This window comes from Arachis stenosperma, chromosome 3, assembly GCF_014773155.1.
Source record: "Arachis stenosperma cultivar V10309 chromosome 3, arast.V10309.gnm1.PFL2, whole genome shotgun sequence".
Lineage (NCBI taxonomy): Eukaryota > Viridiplantae > Streptophyta > Magnoliopsida > Fabales > Fabaceae > Arachis > Arachis stenosperma.
Window position 1 is genome coordinate 160,258,757 of NC_080379.1, and position 13,039 is coordinate 160,271,795.

General features: G+C 37.5%; 1 protein-coding gene and 1 non-coding gene across 3 annotated transcripts; both read right to left on the reverse strand.

Annotated features, from left to right (window-relative positions):
• Positions 1–707: 707 nt before the first annotated feature.
• On the reverse strand, positions 708–5,839 carry LOC130969127 (serine hydroxymethyltransferase, mitochondrial). Of its 2 annotated transcripts, none has more exons than XR_009081791.1 (16): positions 5,626–5,839; positions 5,452–5,502; positions 5,265–5,351; positions 4,897–5,018; positions 4,674–4,750; positions 4,192–4,316; positions 3,737–3,829; positions 3,359–3,451; positions 3,066–3,263; positions 2,819–2,923; positions 2,343–2,408; positions 2,153–2,230; positions 1,634–1,745; positions 1,447–1,557; positions 1,112–1,314; positions 708–953 (listed from the first exon to the last, which is right to left on the reverse strand). XR_009081791.1 is itself a non-coding variant. In XM_057894723.1 (16 exons), the coding sequence occupies exons 1-15, from the start codon at positions 5,713–5,715 to the stop codon at positions 1,166–1,168; spliced, it is 1,557 nt and encodes a 518-aa protein (XP_057750706.1). In that variant the 5' UTR covers positions 5,716–5,839; the 3' UTR covers positions 708–953; positions 1,145–1,165. The 2 variants fall into 2 exon arrangements, 1 of the variants encoding a protein (XP_057750706.1); XM_057894723.1 differs by having other exon boundaries at positions 1,145–1,314.
• Positions 5,840–12,909: 7,070 nt separating this feature from the next.
• On the reverse strand, positions 12,910–12,983 carry TRNAN-GUU (transfer RNA asparagine (anticodon GUU)). Its single transcript has one exon. It is a non-coding gene; the product is annotated as a tRNA-Asn (tRNA).
• Between the last annotated feature and the right edge of the window lie 56 nt (positions 12,984–13,039).

Sequence of the window (13,039 nt, forward strand, 5' to 3'; positions counted from 1 at the left end):
TTTTCATGTATTATTGTTAGATTGATCTTAAATTTTTTGAAAATTTAGCCGTCGAAAGTATATTTGCACTCAAAAATTTTTGAGACAAAATTTGCCAAATTTCAGAAAAAAAAAGTATACTTTATCCTTTAATAATTTAGTTTGACCCTAATTTTTTTAAATTGAACGAAACCACCTCCTTGAGCTAATTTAACGTGAAATTATCCATGCTTTTAGACAGCTGAACTACGAACTGAACCCTAAACCAAAAATCTTGCTGCTTCAGTTTTCAATTCAGTTGTTTAAAAAAATAAAACATCAATAAACTTATACATTTAAGTGTGCGATATGTTTCTTTTTTACAACTATGCTCAACTACCTGTATGCACTTTTTTTATGTACTCATATCAGTTTTGTTCTTCCTAAGGTGGAAATGAATGATTCTTTGCTTGTTCAAGTTAAAAAGAACAAACAGCATCGTTGTCAATGCTCCAAAAGATAAGGATTCTATTCCTATATCCAAGTTTGAAAGATCGATTTTTTATTAGAAAATTTACAACGAAAAAGGTTGAAGCTATGCCCAAGAATCATGCGAGAACATTCCTTTTCCATCAAATATCAAACACACTGATTTTAACCGGCAAAAAAAAAAAAAGAAAAAGGTAGTAATACCATTGAGGTTTAAGAATTTATATCAGCCCTATTCTGGTGTCAGTGAAAGAGACTCATTTGATTTATAAGAGATATATTTATTTCCTGCAATCGGAGGTGTCAACAAGCATCTATTCTGGAAATTTTGTAGTTGAAGCCTTTATTACATATGATATGCATTGATACATTTCAAGAAGATAATGATCAAGTTTTTCTAGATTCATACATAGACTAAATTTTATATGTTATCCTCTTATCGTCCTGTAACATGAATCAAGAAACTGATCATCTTGAATTGCATGCCAATAAGACCACGGTGTGACCTGTCACAATGCAAACTGAATCCGTGAGAGAAATTTCAACAAGGATTTTGAATGTGCCAGTTTAAGAAACTTGATCTTCAGTTAGAAATGTCAAATGCAAGATTTCTTTATCTTGAAGAACTAAAATACAGTACGAAATCATCAAGGAACTAGAATACCTGAAAACATGGTTACATCGTCAAAATGCATACCTATTGGAACATTTTCTCTCCTCAATCTTTGTATTTCATGGTTGCTTTATCGAAACCAATGGTTGGAAATTGCTTTGCATACTCCTCAACATTGTGGCGGAGCTTTGCAATCTCTGACTGAAAGGTTGAAGATGACTCGATTGTGGCCATAAAGTCCTTCAATTTCGTTCCTGATAAAAATATTCAACAAGAAACCACAAGTTAGCTTAATTAAGCAGCTGCAATCTCTCAGCAACAAGTTAAAATTTAAACCAGAATTTTCTGAATAGAAAACAATCATGCATATTGAAAGTTTTAAGGACCTTTGCTCTCTGCCTTTATCTTCACAGCCAATTTTACTGCTGCATCAAAAAACTCCGCTACCTTGACAAAATCCTCCTCAACAAATCCCCTAGAAGTAAGGGCAGGCGTTCCTGAAATCAACAAGAGCTATCAAGTTAATGACAAAAGACATTGAAATCTCAATATAAGCAATTGAAGAGTCTATACCCATCCTGATGCCACCAGGAACCATAGCAGAGACATCTCCAGGAACAGTGTTTTTATTTGCTGCAATATGAACAGCTTCCAACACCTTCTCAACTCTGGAGCCATCAATTCCCTGCACAAATAATTGGGAAAGGCATTGGTCTCACTTTAACATTACTTAATAAGATTATTTAGGATAAAATGCAGTCACAGCTCTAGTTTTTGGATCTGGCATAATATAGGCCTTTTTCAAGGGGATACAAAATGTTCCAGAATTAAAGCACAAGCAAAGCTAGTAACTTCGTGTTAGTGTGGTATGACTATGGATGTGTACTTGTTTGATAAAAAGGAGTGACTCTTTTTGAAAAAATAGGTAGGAGTTTCTTCCCATAAGGTCAATTCTGAATATTGTCTCACTTTCTCAAAAGCTTACCAAGTGATATCTAATAACACAAGCAACCAGCATTAGATGCAATAATTATTGTGTTAAAAGTACACCCATCTAAGCTTCTATTAAAGCAAGCCAGATGTGTCCGTTACCTTGTTCTTAAGATTCACCAAAACAAGATGATTCTCAGTTCCACCGGAAACCAGCTCATAGCCCCTCTCACTAAGAGCCTGCAAAATGTCAAAGATTCCATCAGTACATAACAAAGGTTATATATTTGGAACACTTTGTGGTATAGAATCCAATAGACACAACAAGAAATATTTGTCATTTGTAATGCACCTGTGCAAATTTTGAACAATTGCTGAGAACTTGCTCTTGATATGCCCTATACTCTGGAGTTGTAGCCTGCATTCACACGGGAAATGAATTATAAATACTGTACACAGAGCATATCTGAACATTCTTGCAATAGCAATATTTTACAAAGTTAAAATAATAAAGAACTCAGTATGGATTCAGACAATTTGGTTTCAAGAGTATCATTTAAAGATTTTGAAACTTATTCCTCCCACCCATTTGCATTATCCAATTGATATCATTCAAATTAGGTCAATCTCCAAATCCACCCCCAAGAAACCTTCATATTATGCTAAGATGAAAAAGCAGGGTACTACAAATCCAATTTATTGTCTCTGGCACTTGCAAATATATACATAAACGGTGAACCATAATAATATAATATGAATAAAAATAGACCCTTTCCATCAGAATCTGTCACAACTGAAAAAATATGAATCAAGAAACAAAGAGCATACCTGCTTCAATGCAACAGCCAAACCAGTAATGGTGTGGTTGTGCGGACCACCTTGCAGTCCTGGGAAGACAGCTTGGTTGATTCGGTCCTCGTAGTCATACAACACCTGAAAAAAAAAAAAGAATTACTGTATCGATGTTTGGCCAATGTCATGAATTTAAAACAGCACAAACCGGACCTATAAATAAAAGTGAAATTTCAGATTGAGAAAAGAACAAAACAAAGTCAAATGAATCTAAGCAATTTACCTCCTGTCCTTGTTTGTTAGTTTCTTTAACTCCCTTCCTGAAGAATATCATAGCTCCACGGGGGCCACGAAGTGACTTGTGAGTGGTGGTAGTCACTACATCTGCATAATCAAAAGGTGATGGGATAACACCAGCTGCAACCAATCCACTGATGTGTGCCATATCTGCCAACAGTATAGCTTTCTGTTTGTCGCACACCTGCAAAATGCTCATGAATTCAACCTTGGGCCTTCCTGAAAATCATTTAATGTGTACAACATAAAATCTACAAAAACTAACATACAATTTGTTACCTTGCGTACACGTGCATAATCATACAGGCGTGCATAAGCACTGGCTCCAGCAACAATTAACTTTGGCCTGAAGAGTTTAGCCATGTTTTCCATCTGCATTTTGAGATTTTCATGTCACAACGATGATAATATTACACAAAAGGGTACAAAAAATATCGGATTAGCTAGAGTTTGATTTTAAGAGGTTAGAGGTTCAAACAATTATTTACGATGAAGTAAAATTGTTTGATTTCTAATTTATATGCATGCAGTCTGTAACTAAACTTGCTATATGTATATCAGATGAATACTTTAATTCGTGGCGATTAAAATAAATATGATCAAGCTAATTATGCAAATAGCAATAATCTGTTATTAAGGAAGTAGCCAAATCAATACCTGATCATAGTCAATGTATCCTGTGCTTTCATTCAATCTATATGGCATTGTCTCAAAAAAAATCGAGACTGCAGAAATCTTTTTGGTGTCAGTCTGCATCGTGACAACAGCAACAATGTTAGTCTATCATATATATAATTAAACAGAAGGCAGAACAAATTAATGAAGAGAGCTTCTTGGATAGAGAAGAAAAAAGAAAGTTTGTTCACACATGTAAAGAATCCTAATTAACTGTCACAATCACACTAAGCAATGCCAATAGCAAACACAAAGTCTCAACTAATAAGAATTATACATAAATAGATATATAATAAAAGCATTAAATTTTTATGAATAACTACAAAGTGATTTCTATCTAATCCTTGAAGAAATTGCCAAAAGAAATTACCAATAACCCATGAACGTGATAGATTTCATTATCACAGGAAATGGTGGATGATGGAAGTTGAAAATACCTGGTATCCATGAGAAAGATGTCCACCATGAGGAAGATCAAGTGCCATGATTCTGTCATGAGGTTTTAGCAATGCAGTATAAACTTGAAAATTTGAAGGAGACCCAGATAGAGGCTGAACGTTCACTGCAGTTTATGGGTAATAACATATGAGAAAAATTGACACCTAAATATTTTAAAAGAATCTACTGAATATCAAGAAAGCTCATGAGCATTCATTTTGAAATTTAACCAGCAAAAAGTCTACAAGAGAATTCAACCTAAATGCTACTTCTGAATTCTGAACAAAAACTCGTGTGCCTTAAGTGGTAGAAGAAGAAAGGGGAAAAAAATAAAAAAAAAAGGTAATCACAAAGAATAGATCATGTCCACCTGCAAGCTTAGAACAATTAGAACAACAGGCCAATGACCAACAAGATGAAATAATGTGCAATCAACAAAGCCAAATAAAAGGGTATACCAATATAGTTATTGTGCAGTTACCTCCCCATTTAGCTGGATCCAACCTGAATGCCTCGAGGGCACGCTTCTGACATAGTCTTTCTGCCATATCAATGTACCTTGAGGAAGAAAGGCAACAATTTTTTAATTGGACTAGAAGCAGGAGTCCAATAATAAAATCCAAAATGCTAGCCACTGTATATTATTGTGTTTGTTGAATTATCGAGAGGTGAACGAACACAAAGAAGAAAAGTGAGTGACATACTCATTTCCACCATAATATCTTGCACCAGGATATCCTTCACTGTACTTGTTAGTCATGACTGAGCCAACAGCTTGCATTACAGAGACTGAAGTGAAATTCTCTGACGGTATCAGTTCAAGCCCCTTCACCCCCAAAAAAGTGATATTCAGATAAGTCATTCTAATAAGTACAAGCTACTGAAAAAAGAAAAAACTGAGTTCCAATCCTTATGTAATGTTCTCCCTAGGTGCGGTAATTTTGAACAGAACCACGATTAAAACAGAAATAATTTTGTTGTTCCATGGTCTCTGCAATCACATTGCACGCAACAATTGTGGCTGCATAAATGAAGAGTCTCATGACCAATAACATGTATGTAAATAAATTACCTTCCATTGCCTAGCTTTTTCGAGCTCAATTATATCAGCAATCTGAGGATCAACAACCTCAAGCGGGGCATTCAATTGCTTTGGCCACTGAAAATCCCAACAATTTGAAATCGAAACCATCACACTACAACCAAAATTAACCTTCTTTTTTTTCCTATAGTAGAAATGAATTGAAGTGATATCTTACTGTAACTCCTGGTCTCTCTTTGTCGTAGACAGCTTCATCAGGCAACGATGACTACAACAACCAATTTTGGAAAAGAAATAAAAGAAAGAAAGGAAATTAGTGAATAAAAACGGCAGCAACGAGAGAGAGAGAGAGAGAGAGAGAGAGAGAGAGAGAGAGAGAGAGAGAACAGACCTTGTAGCAAACGGAAGTGGCATTGAAGAGAGGGCGGAGAGGTTTGTCTATGGAAGATGAGAGCCTCCGAAGCGCCATTGCCATCGCCATCTCTCTCTCTCTCAGACAGAGAGTGTATTTGTGTGATAGTTAGTTGTTATTGTTATCCATCTTCAGAGTGCCTGTGACTCAGTAAGGAGAGCCATGGCGCCACGGTTTGGGAATTGGGACCCACCCTTCACACGTGCACTTCAATCATTGGCTCTATTTATAATATCATTATGTTTAAGTATTCAGATCTTGCTGATAAATTTTAATGAATAATTGACCATTTGTACCCATGAGAGTTCAGAACGCTGACAAATATATCCATCGTAGAACGAAACTGACTTTGTAACCACGAGAGATGGGCTCCGTGTGACAAAAATAGCCTGCCTTGGGTTGGCACCTGCTTCGGGTATGTAGCGTCCAACGTGGCTCTCCGAACCTCCCAAACATTAATCCACGTGGGCTATGCACGAACACGTAGCCACGAACCCTAATTCCCAATCCTCATCTCACCCTCTCAGTATCTCAGTCTCAACTCTCACCCTCTCACCCTCTGACGAACCTTAATAGCCACCACCATCGCCACCGCATCCCACCGCCATCGCCACCGCATCCCACAGCCCCTCTTCGTCGTCCCACCTATCCTCCATCGCCGTCGCAGAGCTCCTCTCCTCCATCGCCGTCGCGGAGCTCGTCTCCTCCATCGTCCTCGCCCAGCTCGCCACCTCCACCGTCGTCGCCGAGCTCTCCACCTCCACCGTCGTCGCCGGTAATACTCTGCCTTCCACCTCGGCTCCTATTCAATCGTCGCCTACTCTGTGCTTGATTTTATAATTTTTTGATTTTTCTGTTCATGATTTGTTAAGTCTGTGTTCATCTGTTCATGTTTTGTTAGCTGTGTTCATCAAAAGTTCAGAACATGTTTATAATTTGATTTTTCTGTTCATGTTTTTGTTCCTATTTGTTCATGCTGGATTACATGATTTTGGTTGCTACTTGATGTTTATCTAGAATACATGATTTTGAGTTGCTGCTTCATGTTTATCTGGATTACATGATTTTGGTTTCTGTTTGATGAATCTTCAATCTGTTTTTGGCTTTCTATTATGATGCGTTTATTGGTGACTTGGGATTGAATGATGATCATTGCAAGCAAATTGAGGCTGGGGCGTTGAAGGCAGTTGGGGAATATTTTTACTTTTTGCTGCTTCAATTTTGCTGCTTCATGAATCTGTTTAGAAATAGGGTTTTGTTGCTTCAATTTGATTTTTCTGTTCATGTTTCTGTTCCTATTTGTTCATGCTGGATTACATGATTTTGGTTGCTGCTTGATGTTTATCTGGATTACATGATTTTGAGTTGCTGCTTCATGTTTATCTGGATTACATGATTTTGGTTTCTGTTTGATGAATCTTCAATCTGTTTTTGGCTTTCTATTATGATCATTGCAAGCAAATTGAGGCTGGGGTGTTGAAGGAAGCTGGGGAATATTTTTAGTTTTTGCTGCTTCAATTTTGCTGCTTCATGAATCTGTTTAGAAACAGGGTTTTGTTGCTTCAATTTGATTTTTCTGTTCATGTTTCTGTTCCTATTTGTTCATGCTGGATTACATGATTTTGGTTGCTGCTTGATGTTTATCTGGATTACATGATTTGAGTTGCTGCTTCATGTTTATCTGGATTACATGATTTTGGTTTCTGTTTGATGAATCTTCAATCTGTTTTTGGCTTTCTATTATGATGCGTTTATTGGTGACTTGGGATTGAATGATGATCATTGCAAGCAAATTGAGGCTGGGGCGTTGAAGGCAGCTGGGGAATATTTTTACTTTTTGCTGCTTCAATTTTGCTGCTTCATGAATCTATTTAGAAATAGGGTTTTGTTGCTTCAATTTGATTTTTCTGTTCATGTTTCTGTTCCTATTTGTTCATGCTGGATTACATGATTTTGGTTGCTGCTTGATGTTTATCTGGATTACATGATTTTGAGTTGCTGCTTCATGTTTATCTGGATTACATGATTTTGGTTTCTGTTTGATGAATCTTCAATCTGTTTTTGGCTTTCTATTATGATGCATTTATTGGTGACTTGGGATTGAATAATGATCATTGCAAGCAAATTGAGGCTGGGACGTTGAAGGCAGCTGGGGAATATTTTTACTTTTTGCTGCTTCAATTTTGCTGCTTCATGAATCTGTTTAGAAATAGGGTTTTGTTGCTTCTGTTTGATTCAGTGACGAGTATAGGGGTAATTCATGATTCATCCATTGTTTGCTTCTATTTTCCTGCCACTTTGTTCTTATTGCTTCTTGCCATTGGTGTTTGATTTGGATCTGCCGATCTGATGCTTTTCGATTTGAGAGTAGTTAGACAGATTACATTACCATATGAAATCGTGGTTGAAAATTGCTAAATTAGTTGATTAGTTGATTTAGGCTTTGTGTTAGGTGCTTAAGTAGTTGATTTATGGTGTCTATTAGGTGTAGTAACATGCACTATTTTCTTAGAATGTGTTGGTTTATTTCACTTTCAGGAATGGTCACCATCCATATAACACTGTGTATTAATCATAGAGGACGGTTTGAGAGAGGGCCGTGTGGGAAGCTTAGTTACGTTGGTGGTGAAGTCACAGAGATAGAGAGGGTTAATGTTGATACCTTGAATGGTTTTTTCGTATCTGATTTGGTGAAGGACATAGGATATACATCTGTGTCTAATTTTTTCTGGCTGGAACCTGGGAAAGAGCTTGATGATGGATTGAGGGACCTTAAGGTTGACATGGATATAGTTAGGATGTATGAGGCAGCTGTGAAGAATAGTAACAGAATAAATGTATATACAGAGCATCCGGTGAATGAGCCTGTCTTAGTTGAGGAAAACAATATGACTCCATCAAAGATGAGGGTAAAGCGTTGTGCTAGAAGGGTTCCAACTCCGAAAAAGAGTCCAAAAAGAAGGTTGATAGTAGTGGAAGATGAGGATGATGCTGAAATTGTAAGTAATCTGCAAGTTAGGAAGGAGGACCGAAAAAGGAGTGAGACCCAGAACAGGGAAGAGGCCTATGAAGCACATAAACAGGCTGGTTTGGAGGCCCAAAAAAAGACAATATCAGTGCGGCCCAGGAGACAGCAGACCCACAACTTTCAGGATCTGTTGAGGCAGGACATGTTTCTCAGCCTCCCCCAACACCTGTCATACCAGATTTACCACCATCAACTCAGTCCCAACTTTTTCAGCCACCTATTGAACAAGATCAGCAACCAACAGCGTCTGCTTGTTCAGACTCAGTCCCTTCTTCTCAACCCAATGTCTCTGCACCTCTTGAACCAGAACAACTAACCCAATACACCCCACATCCATATGGGAATCCACTCTCACAATCAACCCCTCAGACAGTCCCACCATCTGAGACCAATAGGACTCCCCAAAATGATCAGAGCAATCCTTCAGAGGAGGTTCAGGGAAGGCCAAATGTGAACAAGAGGAGATCAACTAAGAGGCCCCCCTACAGGCCAGTCTTTCATCCCGAACCCCGATCCAGACAAGCCTCCAACCTTCTACGTCCCCGTTGATGATGATGATTTCTCTGATGAAAATCCTGGACATCATTGCTATGAATCAGAGGAATTGCATAGCATAGCAAGTGACGATGATACTGAGCAGACGCCAGTTTTTCCACAGAGCAATGTTGATGCCCCAGTTAACCAGGTTCGGTTGGAGGTTGGGATGGAGTTTGAAACTCTAAGCCACTTCAGGAAGGCTGTCAGAAAGTTTAATATCAATATTGGAAGGAGCATATTCTTTGCTCCTTGTGATTCTACAAGATCGAAGGCTATATGCTATGATAAGGATTGTCCTTGGCAAATATACTGTGCCAAGAGAACATTTCCAGCAAGTTTTCAGGTAAAGACATTTGTAAATGAACATACCTGTAGTAGGGACAATCACTGTAAGTCAGCAGATGGAAAGTGGGTCATAGATGAGTTGGAAGAGAGGATACGAGTGCAGCCAAACTTGACAATTAGGGAGGCTGACCAATACTTCAGATCCGAGTATAATGTACTAATCAATGAAAGGAAAATTTATAGATCTATGAAGAAAGCAAAAGAGCGAATAGAAGGTTCTGAAATTGCACAATATGCACGACTTCATGATTACGGTAACCAGATACTGAAGACTAATCCAGGTTCGACAGTAAGGATCCAAACGGATCCCGACTGCACAGCCACAGCCACCAGCAACAAATGCAACAACCAGAAAATAGGTTAAAAGGAGAAGTGTTAAACGCCCTCCTCCAGCCGGACAAAGACAGCAGCCAAGTACACCACCTACCAACCAGCCAGCAACAACTCCATCCACACACAACTCTCAAACTACACCACATCCACTGCAAGGTGCTAGTGCAGAAACAAGCACCCGGTTCATGCCCACACCTGGAGTTGTCACTCCAACTGCTACAGGTCGAGGCACATCTGATAGAGGGAGAGGTCAAGGTAGAGGTCGAGGCAGGATACGTGGAGCAAGCGGAGGAAAAAATAGTCTGTCAAGCGGGAGCAGTAACTTGACCCCAATATCATAGACTACTATTTGGGAATTCAGAATCTGGCTTTTTGTTGTTTTTAGTTTACACTTGTGAGATACATAACTCTTATGTTTTTTGATGCATTTTCATGCAATTGCTTAGATATGACTTAGTAAGGCTTTTTTTTAGGGTGTAAATTCAGTGGCCAGTATTTGACTTTTTTGTCTAATATCAGAATGCTTGGAACCTCCAGCATCCATATATATATAATGAACAATTTACTTGTTAAAGCAGTTATATACTTGCCTTCTTTTACCTCATTTTGATATCACTATTGTTATTGTTACAACACTTTCTTCATCCAATTTGGTCCTTACTCATATATTGAAAAGCAAAATTATCAGGTTGCTAATTTTCAGCTTTCTGTTTGATCCTTAAGGAGAAAGTACATATTTATGTCCATTTTGTTATCAGAATCATTTCAGATTGCAGCAACAGATTCAAACATTGTGTATCTACATCAATGTATCACATGTAAAGCAAACCAGTATAGATTAGAAACAATCCATATCATGCCAATATCATTCAAAAATTTTAACTATGATAGAACAAAGACCTCCAATTTTACAAGTCTTATGATTTCATAACCAAATACATCTCACAAAACAGACAAAATGCTACCCCCAGTGCAACAGTAATAATCATCACTCTAATTCCCCTAATTTCACCCTTAATTTCAACCCTAAATTTGTCTATCTTCTTAGCCATCATTGAGGATGCTTGCAAATTTCCCCCCTGTATTCAGAGTCAATCCATCATCAAGCGTTGCATAACAATGCTCGAACTTTCTCTTGGCTAAACATCTTGCCACGCCCTCCCATCCTTATTCGAGTTCATCCACCCAAACAAAGTATCTGCAATCTCTTGTCTGAGAGAAAAAAAAACCAAATTTGTCAACTAAAACTCAGAAATCATTGTCTCACCTCAACAACAACAGCAGCGGTCCCTTACCGCCCATAGAGGACATCTGATGAACCATCTGTTAGGGTTCGTAATCGTTCCAGACTCCATCAACACAACATCCCTCCCACAGAAACATTTGACGTCCAGCTTCTTCTCCTTCATCTTCTTCGAACTGGAAGAACTGCTGCGAGTTCCAAACTTGGCATCTGAGTTAAATCTGCGTGATGACATCGCTGGGGTTCTGAGATAACTCTTGGTGCGCTTGAATTGCAACAATGTTTCAGATTTGGGGTTATGGTTCGAATTGGGGAAGAGAACTTACTAGGATTTTCATTTCAACCATTACCTATATATACAAACGTTCAGATCCACGTGGATTAATGTTTGGGAGGTTCGGAGAGCCACGTTGGACGCTACATACCCGAAGCAAGTGCCAACCCAAGGTAGGCTATTTTTGTCACACGGAGCCCATCTCTCATGGTTACAAAGTCAGTTTTGTTCTACGATGAGTACATTTGTCAGCGTTCTGAACTCTCATGGGTACAAATGGTCAATTATTCAATTTTAATTCATTAATTATCACATTTTTTTACGTTTATATCCATCATATTTCGTGGACATAAAAAAATTAATAATTTATTTTTTATGTATACATAATATTTTTGTATTGATATATAGTTTGATTTTAGTATTATGATCTTCTGAGAAAAACGAAAGTTTTTATTCTATTTTATTTATGTTATACGTTAGTAATTCTAAAATTTAAATTTTGAATACTGATTTTTAAATAATAAAAAATAATTTACATTACTAATAAATATAAGATGAATAAAATAGGGAGAAAAAAGACTTTAGTTTAGACTTGAGACGCCTAATTCTCTGGTACCTGCATTTGCAGGAGCATGCATGTTAGCATGTATGTATGTGCAACTCATTGTCATTCATATTTTCAGTATTTTGTGTGAAAATAAAATGAACATAACTTGAAAATTGAGATATTTATGCACACACATTGGAAAGTAAAAGAGGCCATGAAAGGCCTATCCACAATGGCATATCCTCTCTTCTTGGCCACAACTTGATTAAGTCTGTCTGGGTGCGTTCAAAAGGCGGATTGGGTGTTCAACATTCTTGAAAGTGATGCTGCCACTTGCCACAAATCCACTCAAATTCTTCACGAGTCATAACAAAGCATAGATAATCCCAAACTCTAGCATGGTTGTTTTCTTGTTTCCCTGAATTCAATATACACCTTCGAACCAAATTCGTACTTTAGCTAAGAGGTTAATGTTTTCAAGAGTATAAAATAGTAGACCTTTTAATGCATTAAAAAGTCTCAAAAAAATAAGTAACTGATTCTTCTATAATTATAAAACATTAGTATAAACAATATTTTCAGTACAAAGCTTAACCGTTTGTTTTAACATTTTTTTTTTTGTCAATACAACACAGAACACACACCCACACTCCACTCACACACGCATTAGATACTCTCTTTTTAAGGGTGGACATTCTTTTTGCTTTTCCGTTATTTGGTCTATTTATTTTTTGTTAGATTACGTATCTGGTTTGAGACATTCATAGAGACATGGATTTTGATCCAGCTAGTATAAGAAGTCTTATGGCCTTTATCAGGGAACCATAAAGTTGTCTAAGCCCAATAAGATCTATAATATCTTAAATTGGACTAAAACCACAAGCCCACAACATGGCAAACCTACCCAGAAACGAAATACATTTCTCAATGAGATGAAGACTAAAAGTCAAAAGGCTCGCTAGAAGGAGGGCTTGAACCTCCGACCTTGTGGTTAACAGCCACACGCTCTAACCAACTGAGCTATTCCAGCTTTCAATATTATTTAAAATAAAACTAATATAATCTTAGAAAATACAAGATAAAACA

Excerpts from the sequence above, each read along its gene's own strand:
- LOC130969127 (XM_057894723.1), bottom strand. The coding sequence starts at position 5,715 with ATGGCGATGGCAATGGCGCTTCGGAGGCTCTCATCTTCCATAGACAAA. Across the intron at positions 5,352-5,451 it reads AAGAGAGACCAGGAGTTACA|TGGCCAAAGCAATTGAATGC; the intron begins GTAAGATATCAC and ends TGGGATTTTCAG. Across the intron at positions 2,231-2,342 it reads ATTGTTCAAAATTTGCACAG|GCTCTTAGTGAGAGGGGCTA; the intron begins GTGCATTACAAA and ends GACATTTTGCAG.